The sequence below is a fragment of the Talpa occidentalis genome, unplaced genomic scaffold (genome assembly GCF_014898055.3).
Source record: "Talpa occidentalis isolate TD23 unplaced genomic scaffold, MPIMG_talOcc4v2.1 talOcc4.4, whole genome shotgun sequence".
NCBI classification, from domain to species: Eukaryota; Metazoa; Chordata; class Mammalia; order Eulipotyphla; family Talpidae; genus Talpa; species Talpa occidentalis.
The window spans coordinates 63,890,497-63,912,210 of record NW_023604295.1 but is presented as its reverse complement, the minus strand read 5'-3'; the positions used below and the strand labels follow the sequence as shown (position 1 = coordinate 63,912,210).

The following is a 21,714-nucleotide window of genomic DNA, read 5'->3' as shown; positions in this document are numbered from 1 at the left end:
TAACACATTTTTGTTTTTTAAGTTACTGAATTAATCAGAAATATACATAACACTTAAAATTCAATATGTTTTTGTTGCAAAGCACTAAAGTACAAAAGTACTGAAGTCCATTGGTTCCATATATTTCTGAGCTGAAGGATTTATGTTCCAGTATGATCTTAAAACTCTCATGATGCATCATAAGGTTTTTTCCCCTTATTTTATTACTGTGCTAACAAAAATTTGTTTATTATTCTATGAAATAGTCTATGTACTATCCAGAAATAGTTTTATTACTAGAAGTTTACAAGGTGAATGGTTGGGGAAAGTATTTTTTTTTATTTACTTCAAATATTATTTTGCTTTTTTACCATAAGAAATGATTAATGAGACTTTTTCTAAATGTCATTTGAAATAACAGGATGAGTTTCTTACACTGTTGGCCTTATTGTACTGTTTGTCTGTTTGCCTTATTGTACTGTTTGTCTCAGATCTTATTTAAATGCATTCAGTTCTCTCAGGCTGTCATAGAGAAAGAATACAATGCATCTAAACTGTATTATTGGTAATTAATAATTTGTGAGATTAAAAATGATGTGTAGGGGAGAATTTCCAACTTAAGTCAGCAGTTTAAAACATCCCTTCTAACTGCTTCTAATTTGATGTTCTAAAATTTTTTTTTTCTATAATTGAAAAATAGTACCACGGTGTTATTTTGAAACAACAGTGTCTATGCTGTTTTTCTATTATATAGACACTTACCCGCTATGTTCAGAATCACTAACCACAAATATGACATGCAAAATTAATTAGTATAACCATCATAATTTTATTCAATCTTACATGGCACAGGTAATTTATATCTTCAAGTCAAATCTCAGTTTGAAACCACGTAAGTGGCTGATAATCCTTAGATATATTATCATATGTAGGATTCTGGTGTCAGCAGACTTTGACCTACCAGAAACCATTCCCATGAAACTGTAGTCCTAGGTAAAGTTATAATTTTAATGGAATCATGGAAGTTCAATATATTTTTGGAAAATCAAGTTACAATAGATATCCCTGTGAAGGTTGCATTAATTATTACTTAATTAAGACTACATAATGAGTCAGAACATACACTAAGAATATACATACATTATCATATTCTTACCTTGAAATTATTGCTACAAATTAATTTTACACTTTAAGAAAGTGTTCAGCTCCAGATTTCTCCATGAAGATTGTGCTTCTGCCCATAGTGACACTACACCAAACCTTTTCTTCTCATAGCTGCCATAACATCTCTGTTAACAAATCCAGTAGACATTGAAATGTGTTTTACTGGATTTTTAAGCAGTGTTTGGTATGCTTACATACATTGTCCTTCATTAGTCATTTCTTCTATAATATGTATAGAATAACATACTCTGGATATCTTCTCCCAGAATATTTGATTTCATACTTTATGTTTGCAAGAATTACAATTCATAATTTAATATATAACTATTACACCTTTTAGGTAAAGTAGAAATTTAATCAGAATCGGAACTATACAGTTTATTAATAATTATAGCAAATGTAGATCATCTTCAAGTAATTCCTTTTACATCAAAGCACCGGGTTTGTAAGTAGTCTTTTTTTTTTAAGATTTACTTAGGCATACAAAACTGGGGTACAGGCCAGGGATGTGGGGGTGACAGTATTCACCAGAGACAGAGTGGGGAACAGAACAGACAGAGCCACTGAAATACACTGCTGATGGGAGCAGTGTGTGAGACAGGAGAGGTCTGCTGTGCCATGTGTGTCACCTTCCTGGTCGGGAATCGAACTCGTGCTGCAGTGGCTGTGGATAGCTTCATAGTGCTGTGTCTTAAGCACTTGCGCCATCAGGGAGGCCCCTGTAAGTAGTCTTTTTATATTAAAGTTTTTCTCTATTGAAGGATAGCATCTAAGCTGCCTGGATATTATACTACTTGTTCCATTCCATCACTTTTCTGAATGTAGATACATATTTGTGATACCATTTCCTTTCCTGGTCCTCTCTCCATCTTGAAATCTCAAACACATACACAAAGCCTCTCAGTTCTCAAACTTGAGTCTTCATCCTAACTTAAAATTTTGTGTACTAGCATAATGCTGACTGTGTCATCTGATATTTTCAGTAAAATCATCTGATATTTCTATGTTCAGCTCTCATGAATGTTTTAAATAAGATAATTGGTTTTGGAGATTGCCCAAAGTTTGTGTATTCTCAATAATATGTCATGCATAGAATTCTGATCTAAGAAGTTGTAGGTATCCCATTAGTGGAAGATTTCAGAATTGTGTAGTTTAGAATCAGTACTTTTATTTTTTACTCATTTGGTATATTCAGTAAATATTAAGAATTACCTGTGATCTCTGTGTTTTGTACCCCCAGTGCTGGGGATGTAATGATGAAAAAAATTCCTGCCCTCATAGAACCTGCATTTTACTTACATTTAATTTTAGTTTAAGCTTCAAACAGTCAATAGGACTTTTCAAATGCTTGTATTGATGCTTCTGTTTTCTTTGTAAGCTCAAGTAAGTCACTTCCTTTAAGTCAGTTCCATCAAACACAAACAAGGCTGATATACTTTATTCTCTACCATACAAGAAAGAAATTAAATACGGTTTGTAAGGTTACTTTTATATGCTTTCTATATTTATAAACTAGTCCTTTGTAGTCTAGCTTGGTATTCATGTGTTATTGAACATAAAACAATAATAAATATTTATATTTACCATATATTTATTGTAGAAATTCTGTTCAAAGATATTTGCAGCATAGTCTTTGCTTAAGTGAAATCTCAGATTTTTATACTATTTTGTAGTATGAGGCTGTATGTAATAATTCCTCATGATTAAAATAAATTGAAATGAGAAAGGGAGAGAAGCAGGTGAAGAAAAAAGACTTTCAGTCATTCTGAAGATAGATTTTATTAAATAATTTTAACCTTCATAAATATATGATAGTTTCTTAGAGAAGAGATCATTCTTTCTTAATGGAAATTATGTTTCTTGCTATAATATTTTGGTCTTGTTAATAGAACAAATGCACCAAAAATAATAAATTACTAAAACTTACTTAGTCTTTGAGTTGTCTTTCAGATATGCCACTGAGCTCATACTTTTTTTTTATTAATATCTTTGTAGTGTTAATAAAAAACTTTTATGTTTGCCCAAAGTGAAATAGAAATGTATCTGCACTTGATGCATTTTGCTTCTTGTTATATTCACAGAAACTAGTTATCATTTAAATGCAGAGCCTTCACTTTTCTGCTGCAAAAACAGATTTATGTTATTAGCTACATGCCTAGCAGCAGAATTCAGGGCACTAATTTTCTAAGTTTATGTCAGTATATTGACTCAAAGTGAATATTTAAGTGGTTCTGAGGAAAATATCACATTTGAATAAGAAGATCCCTTTAACATGCTTTTCTTGACTAGAGAATATTAGATGCTTATGATTTTAAAATTAGGCTAATACAACACTACATATGTAAATGCTTGTGTACATTTATAAATTTAGTTTTTTGGATTATACAAAAGATATTAATGTTTGACCAAATCAGGTATGTACTATTTTACCAAAATGAAGGCTTCTCTTTATTTTTATTCTATTTTTATCACTCTTACAATGAAGTTAAAGATTTTCTTCACCTGCTTCTCTCCTTCCTCATTTCAATTTATCTTAATCATGAGGAATTATTAGGTACAGCCACATACTACAAAACAGTGAGAAACAAAGGAACCTAACTAGGAATATGGATTTATCATGATTTTGTTGTTTTTGTTATTCTATTATGCTTTAGATTATCTTCTACTTTGGGAGAAAACCCCTGAATAATAACAAGCTATCTTTTATGCTTTGTTAATCAGTCATCTACCAAAGTAATGCTTGCATATATAAAAAAGCATTTGGTCTGTTGGATTTATGTTTTTTGAAATGCATTTTTTGTTACATTCTATTTCTTTTGCATGTCTGCCCTTTATAATAACACATCTTGAAATCAAGAAAAAATATTTTTAACTACATATTTCTCTCCCTTTTAGCCTATAGTTGAAATCTTTTACAAAGGGAGTCATAAATTAAGACTCCCTAATTTTAATATTAAGGTACATAGTAGAATTATGTATGATTTTTTTAAATGGCAGAGAAAAAGGAAGAGTGGAAAGATATTCCACATATACCTATAAGTACTTTTCTTATTTAGGAAGTACAGGTAAAGGTAAAAACTGTATTTTTCTATAGCTGTCTAACTTTTCAATGTTAATAGAGTGTTTCCTTCCTTATTCCCTGCATTAGCATGTTTAACATTGGTTTTCATGGACTTTCCTTTTTTGCCTTAGAAAGATACCAGCCCTGTAGCTGCTTAGAGTATTATGGTGTCTAGAATGTGATTTTTCCTCTTCCTTTTCTTGAGTAGATGCAGAGGTGACCATGTTAGATGGGAGTAATTCTTTTTGTGGGTTTTTTTTTTTTCTTTTGCTACAAGTTTTTTCGAGCTATAGCCTTTGAATGTTATCAGGAATTATCACTGCTACAGAGTTCCAACAGCCTCTTCTGTGCTGACACAGGCTATCTGCCTCTATTTTAAAGTTTCAAAGTTTTTTTTTAAATAGACATTTGTATTTTTCAATTAGAAATATGGTTAGAAGGGTCTGGAATGTATAAATTTGAGAGACTTTTATTAGAACTTTACATGTTTGCGTTCGTTTACAAGCAAATTTTCTGAGTATTCTTGACAGACAGTCTACTTGATTGTTTTAATCTCTGAGAACATAAATCAATCTGATTCCACATTGGCATTCATTTACTTTAAGAATTAACTTCCTTTTTCTAACTTTCTATGCTCAAAAAGAATTTAGCATTTTAACTACTTAATTTACCTTGGTAACAAAAACTTCTCCTTGTGTAGATAGGACTGGGGTTTTAGAGAACCTCAGACATAAAAGAATTAAGTACTGTTCAAAGCTCATTATGTATCCTACTACTTCTAAGAAATATTCACTATAAAGTGGAGTGCTAAAGATATCTGTAAGTGGAGACATATTCTTCAAGTAAAATAGTAAGCTGTATGTATAAACATTTGCCAACTTTAGCCACGTTTTCCTGTGGATTACTGCCTCTATTTAAAACACACGTGTAGCATTCTCCAGTGTGAAATACCTAGATGTATATACATATTATAACTGTATAAATTATGTGATGAAAATAACAAAACCTGTCACTATTTTTTTAAAGCTTTTATTTTTTTAAGATTATTTATGTATACAAAAACTGGGGCATAGGCCAGAGGTGTAGGGGTCAAGAGGATTCACCAGAGACAGAGTGGGGAGCAGAACAGACAGATCCACTGAAATACACTGCTGAGGGGAATAGCATGTGAGACAGGAGAGGTCTGCCATGCCATGTGGGTAGCTCCCTGGCTGGGCATCAAACTCATGTTGCAGTGGCTGGCAATAGCTTAATAGCGCTGGGCCACCAGGGAGGCCCAAAACCGGTCACTAATTTCTGCTATTGTCAATTCTGTAAGCTATATGCTTTTGCATAACAGGAACTGAACATGAAATATTAACAACTCCATCTCATGTTGTTTATTTATTTTTTTTACATTTTAATATGACTTAAGACACTGACATATAAGAATATGAGCCACATACCAAATAGCACATTTGGGGGTGGTAAATTCCTCTTCACTTTCAAACTTTATCTGTTCTTATGATGTCAATGAATAGTACAGACAGCATTTTCTGCCACATTGTCATTTTATGAGTCTTTTTCTTTGGATCAAGAAGTCACTATGTGAATTACATTTGATGAGTAGAAAGGGTTTGTTACTTGACATATCTAGTTCAATGAATATTTTTAGCTAAGCAAGATTCACTTACCCTCTAAAGAAGAATGGCCCATATGGTTAGTTGTTCTGACAATGTAAATATTAGATATGGTATGGTGAAGTTATTGTGGCCATAGAAGGAAATAAGAATCAGACCTGGAAAGATGAAGCTTATCGTAATTGCAAGTCCCAGAAAAGGTGTCACACATGCCATACAAGGCCCCAAGGGAAGTATTGAGAAGGGAAAACCAGAGCCAGGGATTTTTTTTTTTCCGCTTTATTTATCATGACAATCTTTTTTTTTTTTTTTTTTCCCAGCCTCAAAGGTTCTGATTTTTTTAATGTTTTTTTTCTTTAATATTCAAACTGAACTCCTCTAGGAAGACTTTCTTTATTTTTTATAATAAATTTAGGAAGTTGCATTTAGGAAGTTGGTGTCCTCCTTGGCATTCAGCTCAAAGTATTTTTTTAATTTCTTCTTTGATCTCCTCATTAGTCCAGTGGTCTTCCAGTAGTGTGGTTTTTAATCTCCATAAGGTAGGAGAGTTCCTTGCCTTCTTTTTATGGTTTATTTCTAGTTTGATGCCTTCATGGTCAGAAAAGATGGTTGGTATGATTTCAACATTGGTGTATCTGTTGATGTTTGTCTTGTGCCCCAGTATGTGATCTATCCTGGAGAATGATCCGTGTGCGTTTGAGAAAAATGTGTACTTCATTTTTTGGGGGTTTAGTGTTCTATAGATGTCTGTTAAGCCCAAATGCTCTAGGTCCTTATTTAGAGCTTCAGTTTCTTTACTTATTTTTTGTCTTGTTGATCTATCCATTGTTGATAGTGGTGTGTTTAAGTATCCCACTACGTATGTGTTTTCTCTGATGTCTGTTTTCAGAGAGGACAACAGTTGTCTGATATATTTTGGTGCTCCTTCGTTTGGTGAGTATATGTTAATGAGTGTTATTTCTTCTTGAAGTATTGTCCCCTTGATCATAATGTAGTGACCATTGGGGTCTCTTTTTATCTTTTTGAGTTTGAAATCTGTTTTATCTGATATAAGTATAGCTGTTCCTGCTTTCTTTTTGGTCCATTTGCTTGTAGGATTGTTTTCAATCCTTTAACTTTGAGTCTATTTTTATCTTTTGTAGCTAAATGTGTTTCCTGGAGACAGCAAAAGGTTGGATTTTGTTTCTTAATCCAGGCTGCAACTCTGTGTCTTTTTATTGAAGAGTTTAGTCCATTTACATTTAGAGTTAATATTGATATGTTAGCATCTGTATTTGCCATTGTGTTTGTATTTCCTTTGATTTTATTTATTTATTCTTTTAATAACTTTTTTTTAAATAATAAATTTTATTTTTATATTCCTCATACAATTGCAACCCCCCCATTCTGACCCCAATCCCTCCCCTCCCGCCACCCACCCCCCAAAAAGTGTCTCGGTTCATAGTTTTTTGTTGATTTTGATTTTCACTTTCTTATAGTTATTCATTTTCCTGGTCTCTTATTTAAGTTTTCTAGATTCCTGCTATGAGTGAGACCATCCGATATTTTTCTTTTTCTTTTTGGCTTATTTCACTGAGCATGATCCCTTCCAGCGCCATCCATGTTGCTGCAAATTGCATGTGTTTATCTTTTTTGAATGCTGAGTAATATTCCATGGTATATATGTACCACATATTCTTGATCCAGTCATGTATTTTTGGGCATTTGGGCTGTTTCCAAACCTTAGCTATTGTAAATAGTGCTGCTATAAACATAGGGGTGCAGGTGCTCTTTGGAATTGATGTTTCTGCATCCTTTGGGTAAATACCTAGGAGTGGAATTGCTGGATCATATGGAAGCTCTATGTTTAGTAGGTCCAGAAATCTCCACACAGCTCTCCATAGTGTTTGGACCAGTTTGCACTCCCACCAACAGTGCAGAAGAGTTCCTTTTTCTCCACAACCTCGCCAACATTTGTTGTTGCTAGTTTTTTTAATATGTGCCATTCTCACTGGTGTAAGATGGTATCTCATGGTAGTTTTGATTTGCATTTCCCTGATTGCAAGTGATGTTGAACATTTTTTCATATGCCTGTTGGCCATTCGCATTTCCTCTTCAGAGAAGTTTCTTTTTAGCTCTTCTGCCCATTTTTGGACTGGATTATTTTCTTTGTTTGTGTTGAGTCTCATCAGCTCTTTGCAGATTTTTGTGATCAGTCCTTTATCATTAGTGTTGTGTGCAAAAATATTCTCCCAGTCAGTGGGGTTTCTCTTTGTTTTTGTTATTGTCTCTTTTGCTGTGCAGAAGCTCTTTAAGTTGATGTAGTCCCAGCTGTTTATCTTTGTCTTCGCTATTCACTGCTTTGGGTGATGTGTCTGTAAAGATGTCTTTGATGTGCAAATCACATAGTTTTTTGCCTATATTTCCTTCTATGTATTTTATGGTTTCAGGTCTTATGTCTAGTTCTTTAATCCATTTTGAGTTGATTTTTGTGTATGGTGTGAGGTAGTGGTCAAGCTTCATTCTTTTGCATGTAGCGACCCAGTTTTCCCAGCACCATTTATTGAACAAACTTTCTTTGCTCCAATGCATAGTCTTTGCTCCTTTGTCAAAGATTAGTTGACCATAAATCTGTGGGTTTATTTCTGGATTTTCTATTCGATTCCATTGGTCTGTGTGTCTGTTCTTGTTCCAATACCATGCAGTTTTGATGATTATGGCTTTGTAGTATAGTTTGAAATCTGGGAGTGTGATGCCTCCATTCCCTTCTTTTTTTCTCAGGAGAGCTTTGGCTATTCGGGGTTTTTGGTGATTCCATATGAATTTCATCAATAATTGTTCTATTTCTTTGAAGAATGACTTTGAAATTTTGATTGGAATAGCATTGAATCTGTATATTGCTTTTGGTAGGATGGCCATTTTAATAATGTTTATTCTTCCAATCCATGAGCAGGGGATGTCTTTCCATTTCTTTGTATCTTTTTCTATTTCTTTTAGCAGTGTTTTATAGTTTTCTTTGTAAAGGTCCTTTACCTCTTTTGTTAGATTTATTCCCAAGTATTTGATTTTTTTTTTGTTTCGATAATAAAGGGGATGGTTTTTTTCATTTCTTCTTCTTCAGATTTATTGTTAGTGTATAGGTAGGCTTCTGACTTTTGCATGTTGATTTTGTATCCTGCCACTTTGCTCAACTGATTGATGAGTTTAATTAGTTTTTCTGTGGATTTTTTGGGGTTCCCGATGTAGATTATCATATCATCTACAAATAGTGATAGTTTGACTTCTTCTTTTCCTATTTGGATTCCTTGTATGTCTTTCTCTTGTCTTATTGCTCTGGCTAGGACTTCCAGTATTATATTGAGAAGCAGTGGTGAGAGTGGACATCCTTGTCTTGTTCCAGATCTTAATGGAATTGCTTTCAGCTTTTCACCATTGAGAATGATACTGGCTATTGGCTTGTCGTATATGGCCTATATGATGTTGAGGTATGTTCCTTGTATCCCAAGAATTTCAAGGGCTTTTATCATGAATGGGTGTTGCACTTTGTCAAAAGCTTTCTTGGCATCTATTGATATTATCATATGGTTTTTATATTTCTTTTTGTTGATGTGTTGGATAACGTTGATTGATTTTCGGATGTTGAACCATCCTTGTGTCCCTGGAATGAATCCTACTTGGTCGTGGTGAATTATCTTATGGATACACTGTTGGATTCTGATAGCTAAAATTTTATTGAGGATTTTTGCATCAGTGTTCATTAGGGAGATTGGCCTATAGTTTTCTTTTTTTTGTGTTTTCCTTGTTCGGTTTTGGTATTAGTGTAATGTTGGCTTCATAGAACGTGTTAGGTATTATACCTTCCTTCTTAATTTTTTGGAATAGTTTGTGAAGGATAGGCACCAATTCGTCTCTGAATGTTTGGTAGAATTCATTTGTAAATCCATCAGGTCCTGGGCTTTTGTTTTTGGGGAGGGTTTTGATTACATTTCAATTTCGCTAGTTGTAATTGGTCTGTTTAGGTGTTCTATTTCTTCTTTATCAAGCTTTGGGTGATTGTAGAGTTGTAGGAATTTGTCCATCTCTAGATTGTTGAACTTGTTTCCATATAACTGTTCATAGTAGTTATTAATTCTTTTGATCTGCTGTTTCCGTTGTGATTTCTCCTCTTTCATTTATTATCCTGTTTATTTGTGCTTTCTCCCTTTTTTCCCTTGTGAGCCTGGCTAGGGGTTAATCTATTTTATTTATTTTTTCAAAGAACCAACTCTTGGTTTCATTGATCTTTTGCATTGTTTTTTTAGTTTCAATTTCATTTATTTCTGCTTTGGTTTTTATTTCTTTTCTTCTACTGGTTTTGGGGTTTTTTGTTGTTCTTTTTCTAGATCTTTGAGCTTCGAGATTAGGTTGTTTCTTTGAGTTCTTTCTTGTTTCTTGATGTGAGCATCTATTGCTATATATTTTTCTCCAATTACTGCTTTTGCTGCATCCCATGCATTTAGGAAATTGGTGTCCTCCTTGTCATTCAATTCAAAGAATTTTTTAATTTCTTCTTTGATCTCCTCGTTAGTCCAGTGGACTTCCAGTAGTGTGGGTTTCAATCTCCATGAGGTAGGAGAGTACCTTGCCTTCTTTTTATGGTTTATTTCTAGTTTGATGCCTTCATGGTCAGAAAAGATGGTTGGTATGATTTCAATCTTGGTGTATCTGTTGATGTTTGTCTTGTGCCCCAGTATGTGATCGATCCTGGAGAATGATCCATGTGCACTTGAGAAAAATGTATACTCGGATTTTTTTGGGTTTAGTGTTCTATACATGTCTGTTAAGCCCAAGCGCTCTAGATCCTTATTTAGAGCTTTAGTGTCTTTACTTATTTTTTGTCTTGTTGATCTATCCATTGTTGATAGTAGTGTGTTGATGTCTCCCACTACATATGTGTTTTCCCTGATGTCTGTTTTCAGAGATGCCAATAGTTGTCTGATATATTTTGGTGCTCCTTTTGTCTGATATATAGTTGTCTGATATATAGTTGTCTGATATATTTTGGTGAGTATATGTTAATCAGTGTTATTTCTTCTTGAAGTATTGTCCCCTTGATCATAATGTAATGACCACTTGGGTCTCTTTTTATCTTTTTGAGTTTGAAATCTGTTTTATCTGATATGAGTATAGCTGTTCCTGCCTTCTTTTTTAGTCCATTTGCTTGTAGGATTGTTTTCCATCCTTTAACTTTGAGTTTATTTTTATCTTTTGTAGCTAAATGTGTTTCCTGGAGACAGCAAAAGGTTGGATTTTGTTTCTAAATCCAGGCTGCAACTCTGTGTCTTTTTATTGAAGAGTTTAGTCCATTTACATTTAGAGTTAGTATTGGTATGTTAGCATCTGTATTTGCCATTGTGTTTGTCTTTCCTTTGATTTTATTTATTTATTTTAATAACTTTCTTTGGCCTTCTTTTGTTGTTATTCGTCCCTCTGAGGTTCTGGCTTGAGGACTCCTTGTAGTATTTTTTGGAGTGGGGGTTTAGTCGTAATGAAATTCCGGAGTTTCTGTTTGTCTGGGAAGGTCCTTATTCTTTCTTCATAGAGGAAGGAGAGCTTTGTGGGATAGAGTATTCTTGGTTGGCATCTATTTTCTTGGAGTCTCTTGACTATGTCCCTCCACTCTCTCCTTGCCCATAGTGTTTCTTCGGAGAAGTCTGATGTCAGTCTGATTGGTTTGCCTTTGAATATTATGTTTCTTCCCTCTTGTCAGTTTCATTATTTTTTCCTTGTCTTGGATTCTGGGAGCTTTACTATTATGTGTCTTGCTGTAGTTTTCCTTTCGTCATGGAAGTTTGGTGTTCTTCTTGCTTCTTGTATATCAATTTTCAGCTCCTTCTTCGCGTTTGGGAAGTTCTCTTCAATTATATCCTTGAATATTTTCTCTGTTCCTACATCTCTCTCCGCTCCTTCTGGGATTCCTATAACTCTTATATTTCCTTTCCTCATGGAGTCAGATAGTTCCCGAAGTCTTTCTTTGTTCTTTTTCCTTCGTACTTCTTCCTTTTCTGATTTAGTTCTTTTTTTTCTGTGTCTTCAAGAGTACTTATTCGTTCTTCCATTTCATCTATTCTGCTTTCATTGCCTTTCCCAGAGTTCTTTAGCGCCTCCATTGGTTCTTTGATCTCCTGAATTTCTCTTACTTCCCTCTTTATGGACTCAGTTTCATTCTTCTGGTCATTAATTATTTTTCCTTATCATTGTTTTCCTTTATGACTTCTGTCAGTTTTTTAATCACAGCAATTATAATTCTCTATCTGGAAGGCTCAGAAGTTCTTCCAAGTTACTGTCGTTGCAATCTGGTAGATGGTTTTCCTTTTGTGGTGTGCTTTTTTGCGGAGGAGTTGCTGGGTTGCATGTGGTTTTTCTACTCCCTACTGCCTGTTTTCTAATTTGCCTTATTCCTTGTGACACTGTGTTGCTGGTACTGGCTGGCATCTTGGGCGACCTTCCCAGCTCACCTCTGGCTCCTCTGGGGGACTTCTGCTGGTTTCACACAGTCTCCACCAAAGAAAGGTCCCTGTTTCAAATGCGGTGCCAGGGATGTGCTCCCCTGCATGCCCGGTCTGCCCCAGTGGTGGGTGCCGCTCCCCTCTGACCTGGGACTGCAGGCTAGAAGGCACCTGGCATGGGCAAGCCTCCCAGCTTACCTCTGGCTTCTTGGGGAGCCTTCTGCTTGTTTCACACAGTCTCCACCAAACAAAGGTCCCTGCTGCAAAATGCTGGTGTCGGGACGCGCACCCCTGCATGTCCAGTCTGCCCCAGCGGTGGGTGCCGCTCCCCTCTGGGCTGGGACTGCAGGCTAGAAGGCACCTGGCATGGGCAAGCCTCTCAGCTTACCTCTGACTCCTTAGGGAGCCTTCTGCTGGTTTCACAGTCTCTACCAAACAAAGGTCCCTGCTGCAAAATGCCGGTGCTGGGACTTGCTCACCTGCATGCCCGGTCTGCCCCAGCGGTGGGTCTAATAACTTTTTCTTTTTTGGCCTTCTTTCGTTGTTATTCGTCACTCTGAGGTTCTGGCTTGAGGACTCCTTGTAGTATTTTTTGGAATGGGGGTTTAGTCATAATGAAATTCCGGAGTTTCTGTTTGTCTGGGAAGGTCCTTATTCTTTCTTCACAGAGGAAGGAGAGCTTTGTGGGATAGAGTATTCTTGGTTGGCATCTGTTTTCTTGGAGTCTGTTGACTATGTCCCTCCACTCTCTCCTTGCCTGTAGTGTTTCTTGGGAGAAGTCTGATGTCAGCCTGATTGGCTTTCCTTTGAATGTTATCGGTTTCTTCCCTCTTATCAGTTTCATTATTTTTTCCTTGTCCTGGATTCTTGGGAGCTTTACTGTTATGTGTCTTGCTGTATTTTTCCTTTCGTCGTGGAAGTTTGGTGTTCTTCTTGCTTCTTGTATATCAATTTTCAGCTCCTTCTTCACGTTTGGGAAGTTCTCTTCAATTATCTCTTTTAATATTTTCTCTGTTCCTATATCTCTCTGCTCTCCTTCTGGTATTCCTATAACTCTTATATTTCCTTTCCTCATGGAGTCAGATAGTTCCCGAAGTATTTATTCGGTATTTTTCCTTTGTACTTCTCTTTCCTTTTCTGTTTTCATTCTTTTTATTTCTGTGTCTTCAAGAGTACTTATTCGTTCTTCCATTCCATCTATTCTGCTTTCATTGCTTTTCTCAGAGTTCTTTAGTTCCTCCATTAATTCTTTGATCTCCTGTGTTTCTTTTTCTTCCCCTTTAAAGTCTCAATTTCATTCTTCTGCTCATTGATTATTTTTCTCATATCATTGCTTTCCTTTATGAGTTCTGTCACTTTTTTTCATCATGGCAATTTTAAATTCTCTTTCTGGAAGGCTCAGAAGTTCTTCCAAGTTGCTGTCATTGCAATCTGTGGGGTGGTTTTCTTTTTGTGGTGTGGTTTTTTTCCTGAGGAGTTGTTAGGTTGCGTGTGATTCTTCTACTCCCTACTGTCTGTTTTCTAATTTGTCGTATGCATTGGGACACTATATTGCTGGGACTGGCCGGCATCTTGGGTGAACTTCTCTGCTCCCCTCTGGCTCCTCCGGGAGCCATCTGTCAGTTTCAAGCAGTCTTTACTGAAAAAACGTCCCTGTTCTAAAATGCCGATGTGGGGACATAGTACCCTGTGCACCTGGTCTGCCCCGGTGGTGGGTTACCGCTCCCCATCTGGGCTTGGACTGCAGGCCAGAGGGGGCCTGGCGTGGGCGAACTTCCCCCGCTCACCTCTGGCTCCTGAGGGAGCCTTCTGCAGGCAGTCTTTACTGAAGAAATGTCCCTGTTCTAAAATGGCGATGCGGGGCACACTCTTCTGTGCGCCTGGTCTGCCCCAGACGTGGGTGCCCTCTCCCCCTGTGGGCTCAGACTACTGGTCGGAAGGGGCCTGGCGTGCACTAACTTCCCAGCTGGCCACTGGCTCCTCCAGGAGTCTTCTGCTGGTTTCAAGTTGCTAGGTGGCGCCAGAGATCTCTCCTAGGGCCCTTGGGGAGCTGTTTTTTTTCATCCCGTGAGACAGGGAACAGAGCGGGAATGGTAGGGTAAACCTCAACGGCTTTGGGGTGCTGTGTCTGCCTTGTGCCCCACCGTCATGGAGAACCCACACCCCGAATTTCGTGCCCCGGGTCTCAGTTCCAAAGCCCTCAGGTCCAGGACACGGGCTGTAGCCCAGTTCAGTGTCTGCAAAAATGGCGTCTTTTGCACCCCGCTTCCGTGCCTGGGTGCCTGGTTCTTGATTACTCAGTGAGGGACTTTCACCTCAGTGAGGGTCCCCGCGCGTCTCCCTGCAAGCCTAGGTCGCAGGCGCGGGGACCTGGGCAGCCGTGATCCCGATCCGCGTTTGCTTTTCAAGCCGGCCGCTTTTCTGCGCAAGCTTACCGGCCGGCCCGGGGCTGTGTGCAGGTCTCCTCCGGGGGTCTCTGTTGTTCTCTAATGGCGCCCAGAGCCGTTCGCTCACCTCTGCGGCAAATCCTGCAGGGTTCTCCACAGCTCCAGTTCACGGGGTGTGGTGGCTGAAATAGTTCCTTTCCACTCACAGTCCCGCTTGATGCATAGTTTGTTCTTGTTGGTCGTTTTAGTTTTTTTTTTCCTCCTTTCTATTGGTTGGAGAGTGCTGACTTTGTGGGTGGGGGAGGGTAGTAGGGTTCTGAGCTTTCCTCCCCTCTAGTCCTCTTTTATGGCAACTTTCTTCTTTGGGTAGTTTGCTGGAGTCGCCCATTTATCTTCCGTGTCCCAGTTCTCACACTTTTCCTCCCTATTAACTTTTTTTTAATGGGAGATCTTACTCGCAGCATCTCCTCGCCACCATGTTGCTCCGCCTTCATTTAATGTTTTTTTCAATTAAAAAAAATTTTTTTACATCACTGTTCATTTTTAAACAATATTTGCTTCCCCCCACCCCCTCAGGTATAGTCCCCATAGAGTTTCCTTCACCAATGCACCCGTGCACCATCACCTCAGTCCCCTGTGCTTCTCCCTCCCTCCCCCTGATCCCTCTCCCTCCTCCTTCCCTGCAGTATGTCTCTGATTTATAATTTTCTGTTTTTCCTTTGTTGTGTTTTGTATTGTTATTATTTTTTTCCACTGATGTCTTATTTGGTTCCCCTATATTACTGCTGTAAGTGAAACCATCCATTATTTTTCTTTTTCCTTCTGACTTATTTCACTTAGCATAATTCCTTTTAGCTCCATCCACGTTGCTACAAATGGCATATTATGACAATCTTAAACTCTATATCTGATAGGGAAAAAAGATCTTCCATTTATTTCTTAGTGATTGGCTTCTGGAGATACAGTCTTTCAATGTGGGGAAACATTCCTTTGATTACTCAAGATGTCATGTTTTATTTTTTCACCTCCCCATTTTTAGTTTTCTAGGTCAGCCATGCATTCATTCAAGTGTCCTAAGGGTTTAGAACTTCACATTTTCCAGTAAATGCCACTGTATATCAGTGTGAACAAATCTATAGTTGTCTGGTTTGGGGGTCCGGGATGGGCCTGGCGGCGTCCAGCCCAACAACACTGATGAAAAGTGTTGTTTGGGGGAAGCTCATGCCTGTGCTACCACTGGAAGCCATCTTCTCTGGGACTCTACACTTATATCTCTAGTCTGCAGGCTGGACTTTCAGCTCCACTGCTCTGGCCTTTCACCATATCAGTGTGAGTCCCATGGTGATTGGAGAAAGGAGCAAAGCTGTTCTAGGCACTGTCTTCTTCACTGGCCCACCTGGCTTATCATCCCAGCATTTTCACACATATTTCTTCACACTTAGCTCTTTATGAAACAGTTCTTTCCTTAGGGACCACCTTATCATGAGAGTGTGGGTTTGAACTGCTATCCCCCATGTCCTCTATCTCCAGGTGCCTCTTTCCATTCATTTTGTTGTTGTTGTATAGAAGTGAATTTCCTCAATGTCTCTTATGTTGTGGTCAGTGTTTGTCTACATTGCCCAAGAGGAGCTTTAGTTTTGCCCAAGTCACAGGAACCTGTAACTCCTGTACCCCAAATACTGTAGATGATCTTCCCAGGGAATGTCCTTTGATGTCATATCCCCCCTTTTATAGAACATTTCATTTATTATGGAAAAGTTTATCATATCCAGTATACTTAATAGAAATGAGAAAGTATTACTAGTGTATTTAACCCAAAAGATTATAGTTACCAGAATCTTTATTTATTGAAAATAAATAAATTATAATTACAATTTATTTTTACATAATATAGAATTAAATAATATTAAATGTATAAATACTGAAAATACCAAATAATTTTGAGATATTCAAGGATTTTTTATTAAATATTCCAGAAAAAGATAAACAAGCTTTATTTCTGTTCAAGTAAGTGACAAAAGCCCTTATAGTATAAACACACAACGATAAAAATACTCAAGTGATCTGTGTCACAGCAAAAGCTAGTGCTTAAAATGATTGAAAGGACTTTTTTTTTAAGATTTATTTATTTAAGAAGAGCTGGGATACAGACTAGAGGAGTGGGTAGGTGACAGAGTTCACCAGAGTCAGAGCAGGGAGCAGAACAGGCAGATGGAGCAGCGGGCGCCACAGGAGAGGTCTGCCTCGCTATGTGGGAATCTCCATGGCAGGCTGGGAATCGAACCATGCTGCGGAGACTTAGGACATGCGGACAGCTTTTACAGTGCTGTGCTCAACCTGCTGCACCACCGGAGAGGCCCAGGACTTTCTTTTTCTTTTTTTTTTTTTTTTTTTTTTTTTTTTCTTTTTGCTTCTTCTTTGCTTCTCTTTCTTACTGCATGTGCTTCCAGTGTCCACTCGAGCTGTTCATAAAATATCCTTGTCCTTTTGTACTTCAGGGTAGTTTTACTTACTATTTCCTCTTTACTACATTGTTTACTATCATTCTGTAAACATTGTTGAAGTTCCACTGCCTCAGTAAGGTCTTGTCTGGCCACCCTATTTAGTAATTCTATCTATTTTTTCTATCTCCTGAAGTAATATTTTCCTTTTGTGCTTATTACCATATTATTCAGTTTACTCACACCTTAAAGGCAAGAACTTTTTTTCATCATTTTCACTGCTATATTCCCTGTATCAGAATAGTGCCTGATCAATAGTTCTTGAATAAATGTAAGGCTTTTTATCTATTTTCTATCAAATTAGGCTTGCAAATATTTAATTGAATAATGTTAAATGTCCCTCAATTTGTCGCAAAATGGATATGAGGACAGATGGCTAACTAGAATTCATTTGTTATTAGTCTAGTTATTTTGACCAGGCAATGGGTGCTATTTTCTGTTCTTATAGTTCATCAGGATCTCTCTTAAAAGCTTACAAATGTTACCTAATTCATGCCTTACAACAGTCCTATTAAACAGGTAATATTATTAGCTTCATTTTACAGGTGAGGAAACTAGAGGCTAAATAAAGTAGTCCTTGGTTATGCAACTAATAGTATGTATGGAGGTGAGATTCATACCAGAACAGCACTTCTAGAACCCATACTATTAACCAGAAAGTTATGGTTAAAATCCTGCTGCATTGTTCTTTGACTAGCTTGATTTGTATTCCTTTTATTCCTTTTTCTTTTGCTAAAATAAAAATTTTGCAAATAATCATTTCTGTTTAATTGCTGTGGTTCTCTAAATCAGTTGTGTTTTTTTTTTTTTTTCTTTTCTACAGTGGGATGCCATCACTGAAATGGATGAACACAATAGACCCATTCACACATACCAGGTATGCAATGTAATGGAACCAAACCAAAACAATTGGCTTCGTACAAACTGGATCTCCCGTGATGCAGCTCAGAAAATTTATGTGGAAATGAAGTTCACACTGCGGGACTGTAACAGCATCCCATGGGTCTTAGGGACCTGCAAAGAAACATTTAATCTGTATTATGTGGAATCAGATGAATCCCACGGAATTAAATTTAAGCCAAGTCAATATACGAAGATTGACACAATTGCTGCTGATGAGAGTTTTACCCAGATGGATTTGGGTGATCGCATCCTCAAGCTCAACACTGAAATTCGAGAGGTGGGGCCTATAGAAAGGAAAGGATTTTATCTGGCTTTTCAAGACATTGGAGCCTGCATTGCCCTGGTCTCGGTCCGTGTTTTCTACAAAAAGTGCCCTTTCACTGTTCGTAACTTAGCCATGTTTCCTGACACCATCCCAAGGGTTGACTCCTCTTCTTTGGTTGAAGTAAGGGGCTCCTGTGTGAAAAGTGCAGAAGAGCGGGACACTCCTAAGCTGTATTGTGGAGCTGATGGAGACTGGCTGGTTCCTCTTGGAAGGTGTATCTGCAGTACAGGATATGAAGAAATTGAGGGTTCTTGCCATGGTAAGAAACCATTCAAATAATTTATCATGCATTTAAGTGATGGTTTTTAAATGTTAATTTGTCATACATTAATTTTCAAGTAATATTTTTTATTTTTTTTAAAGTCCAATTTTTTTTTCTTCTAGGTATGGTGTTTGACAATATTAAATAATACTTATTAACTAAAAGTAAATTATTCTTACAATTATGCCTACATGAGAATAACCATAGAATTAGTGGTGCTGCTCTTGTGAATTACAAGGGAACTCTGAGAAAGAACAGTATACTTATTGCATATTAAAGACTCTTTGTGAGATAGAAAAAATATCTATTATTCAATGAGATTGAAAAGACATTAGGCGCTTAAGGATAAAATACATACATCCTAACCGTGTAGTTTTGTTATATTTTAAATATAGGTAGAAGCTAGACATTAATTGGTGAAAATAATAATGTTTTTATAATATTTTTAAATGATTTTATAATTTAAGAATTTATGTTATTAGCTATTATTAAATATTTGTATTTTTATGACATTGACCAGCAATCAAATAAATTATGACAATTTATTTATTATTATAATTTATTTGATTGCAGTAAAATATGTGAGTGGGTACAGTACAAATCTTTTTGTAGTGAGTGGCAGAAGTTGAAACATTATAGCTTGAATTCTAGTCTGTGGCTTACTGACCTTGAAATCAATTTTCTTAACCATAAATAATGATTATAATCAACTAATAATAAAGTATATAGCAATAAAGTACTACTAAACTGTTCAATCAAAGATTTAAAACTGCTAAATCAAGTATTAAAAACTAGTAAATCAGGCCTCCCCGGTGGCACAGGGTTGAGCGCTGGGTTGCAAAGCTGCCTGAAGCCTCTGCAGTACTGGTCCGATCCCCGGCCACAGGGCGAGGGTCCCACATGGCGTGCAGACATCTCCTGCTGCCCGCTGCTCCCCTCAGCAGTGTATTTCATCAGTCTGCCTGTTCTGTTCCTTGCTCTGGCTCTGGTGAATTCTCTCACCCTCCCGCATTTCTGACTATACCCAGTGCTTGTATAAATAAATAAAAAAATCTTTAAAAAAAAAAACCTAGTAAATCTAGGATATATGCCTGATTTGAATTGGCTATAAAAATTGCTATTTACAGACACAGGAGAGTCAGAATGCACGTGGAGACCTCACTTAGAGGTTATCATCTTCCACTACTACCAGTCTCCATTTTGGAAGATTTCTTCTCTTCTGTTGATTTGTCTTGCTCTTTCTATCCTCTGATCCTAACTCTTACCATTGAGTCCATTGCCATCTATTAGCAACTTATCTCACAACCAACTCTCAGAATTACCTATAACAAATGGTAAATTAATTGGAACTTCTATATGAATAAACCATAACTCAAGTAGTAATTTGACTATATATGTAAATATAGATACAGATATAAAATGAAAAGAAAGAAAAAATTTACATTGTTTTCTTTTGCTCTATTGTGTTAAAATAGATTTACTTAAGCTATTCACATTTTTAACTCCTATCTGTTAATCACTTCTATAGGAGGTATAGATAAATACAGCATATGTTTCAGCTTTCTATGCTATTGAGACAGCGTAGAAACTCAAAACTTAGCTGAAATCATAGTTAACTTATGATTTCTCAGCTCAGTGGGGTAGTTTTGCTTTAATACTGAACAATAATTTAGGTTACTGTGTTGTACATTGTAAGCAGTATTTTATTCTTGGCACAAATCTCAACTTATTTTTCATAACTGTATTTATTTTATTTAATAGGTTCATAATTAAAACTCATACTCAGGCATGTTGACGTTACAGATTTACTTTTTTTAAATTATCTTTATTCCACTAAGGATTTAAATTTAAAAATAGAATTGTTTCATAATGCATTAATTTACATCAAATAATCTTTCACTTCATATACTGAGTGTATTTTAACACTATGTAAAAAATAATTGGAAACAATTAACATGCCATATTCAATGCATTTTTGTTCGGTTGTGGATTTCTAAGGTGACATGAATTGCTGATAATCCCTTCTCAGATATTAATTCAGAATAATCTCATTACAGTAGTGGTGCTTCTACTTAGAGATAATGGTTTGGGATTGGGGTTTTTGATCGATTCGGATTAATATATGCATATACATGCATGTATGTATGAATATACATAAATATACACACAGACACAGGCATGTATTAAGCCGTTTTTTAATAAAGTGCTTGTCTATGGAAACTGAAATTCTGAATCACTAAAAATTTTTAAAAACTGTTCTCTTTATACACACACATTTTATTTTTCCTGTAGTACTACTTTAAAATTCAAGGGGAAAAAATGGTGGCAATTCTTAGACCACTGCGTTACTGTTCAAGTGGTGAATGAGATATACAGGGCCTTTGGTGACATAGCTATTGATTTGATCTCCTGAAGAGTGTGGTTATTAAGGCTGCAAGTCTCTGTCCTCTGCTGCAGTTCAGAAACATTTATTCTCTGTGTTTATGATCTTCTGTCTAATCATGTTATCAGGAATGATTGTGGAAGCAGAGAGCATAAAGAAATTTGAGACACTAGGATTTGCTGGCATTGAATAAGGGGGTTTGAAGATATGATGAAAAGCTGAAAGGTGAAATTGAAATCTAAAAAAGGGCAGACTTATTGGCCCAAATAGTATTTTCACTTTCTAAAGGTTCTCACAAACTAAATATAAACTCTTACAATATAACCTTCAATTCCAAATAAAGCTACTATTTTCATGAAGCAATTCCAGACTTCCATCAAGCTTGAGAAGAATATGAAATCAAGATTATCAAAGGAGTCTAAGAATAGAAAATATTATTCTAAGCAAGACAGTAAAGTTTAATTGTATTAGTTTGTTCTTTATCATAATTTAAAAAATAGGTAAAAATGGCTTGTAGTGATGATTTCAGTAAATTATTTTAAATTATTTAAAAGGTAATTTTAGTTGCTATGTTCCTTTTTGTAGATGTGATAACTATAAATCATATTTCTATAGGTTCTATTCTTAATTTTAAAAAAATCATTTAACACTTAATATTTCTAA

The 21,714-nt window shown here is 36.4% G+C and overlaps 1 protein-coding gene across 1 annotated transcript in view; it reads left to right on the top strand.

Moving 5' to 3' along the window:
• EPHA6 (EPH receptor A6) overlaps nucleotides 1-21,714 on the top strand; it is a 655,437-nt gene that overhangs the window by 123,905 nt on the left and 509,818 nt on the right. Inside the window, 1 exon segment of the mRNA XM_054700683.1 lies at nucleotides 18,002-18,665. Coding sequence (XP_054556658.1) covers nucleotides 18,002-18,665 — 664 coding nt within the window.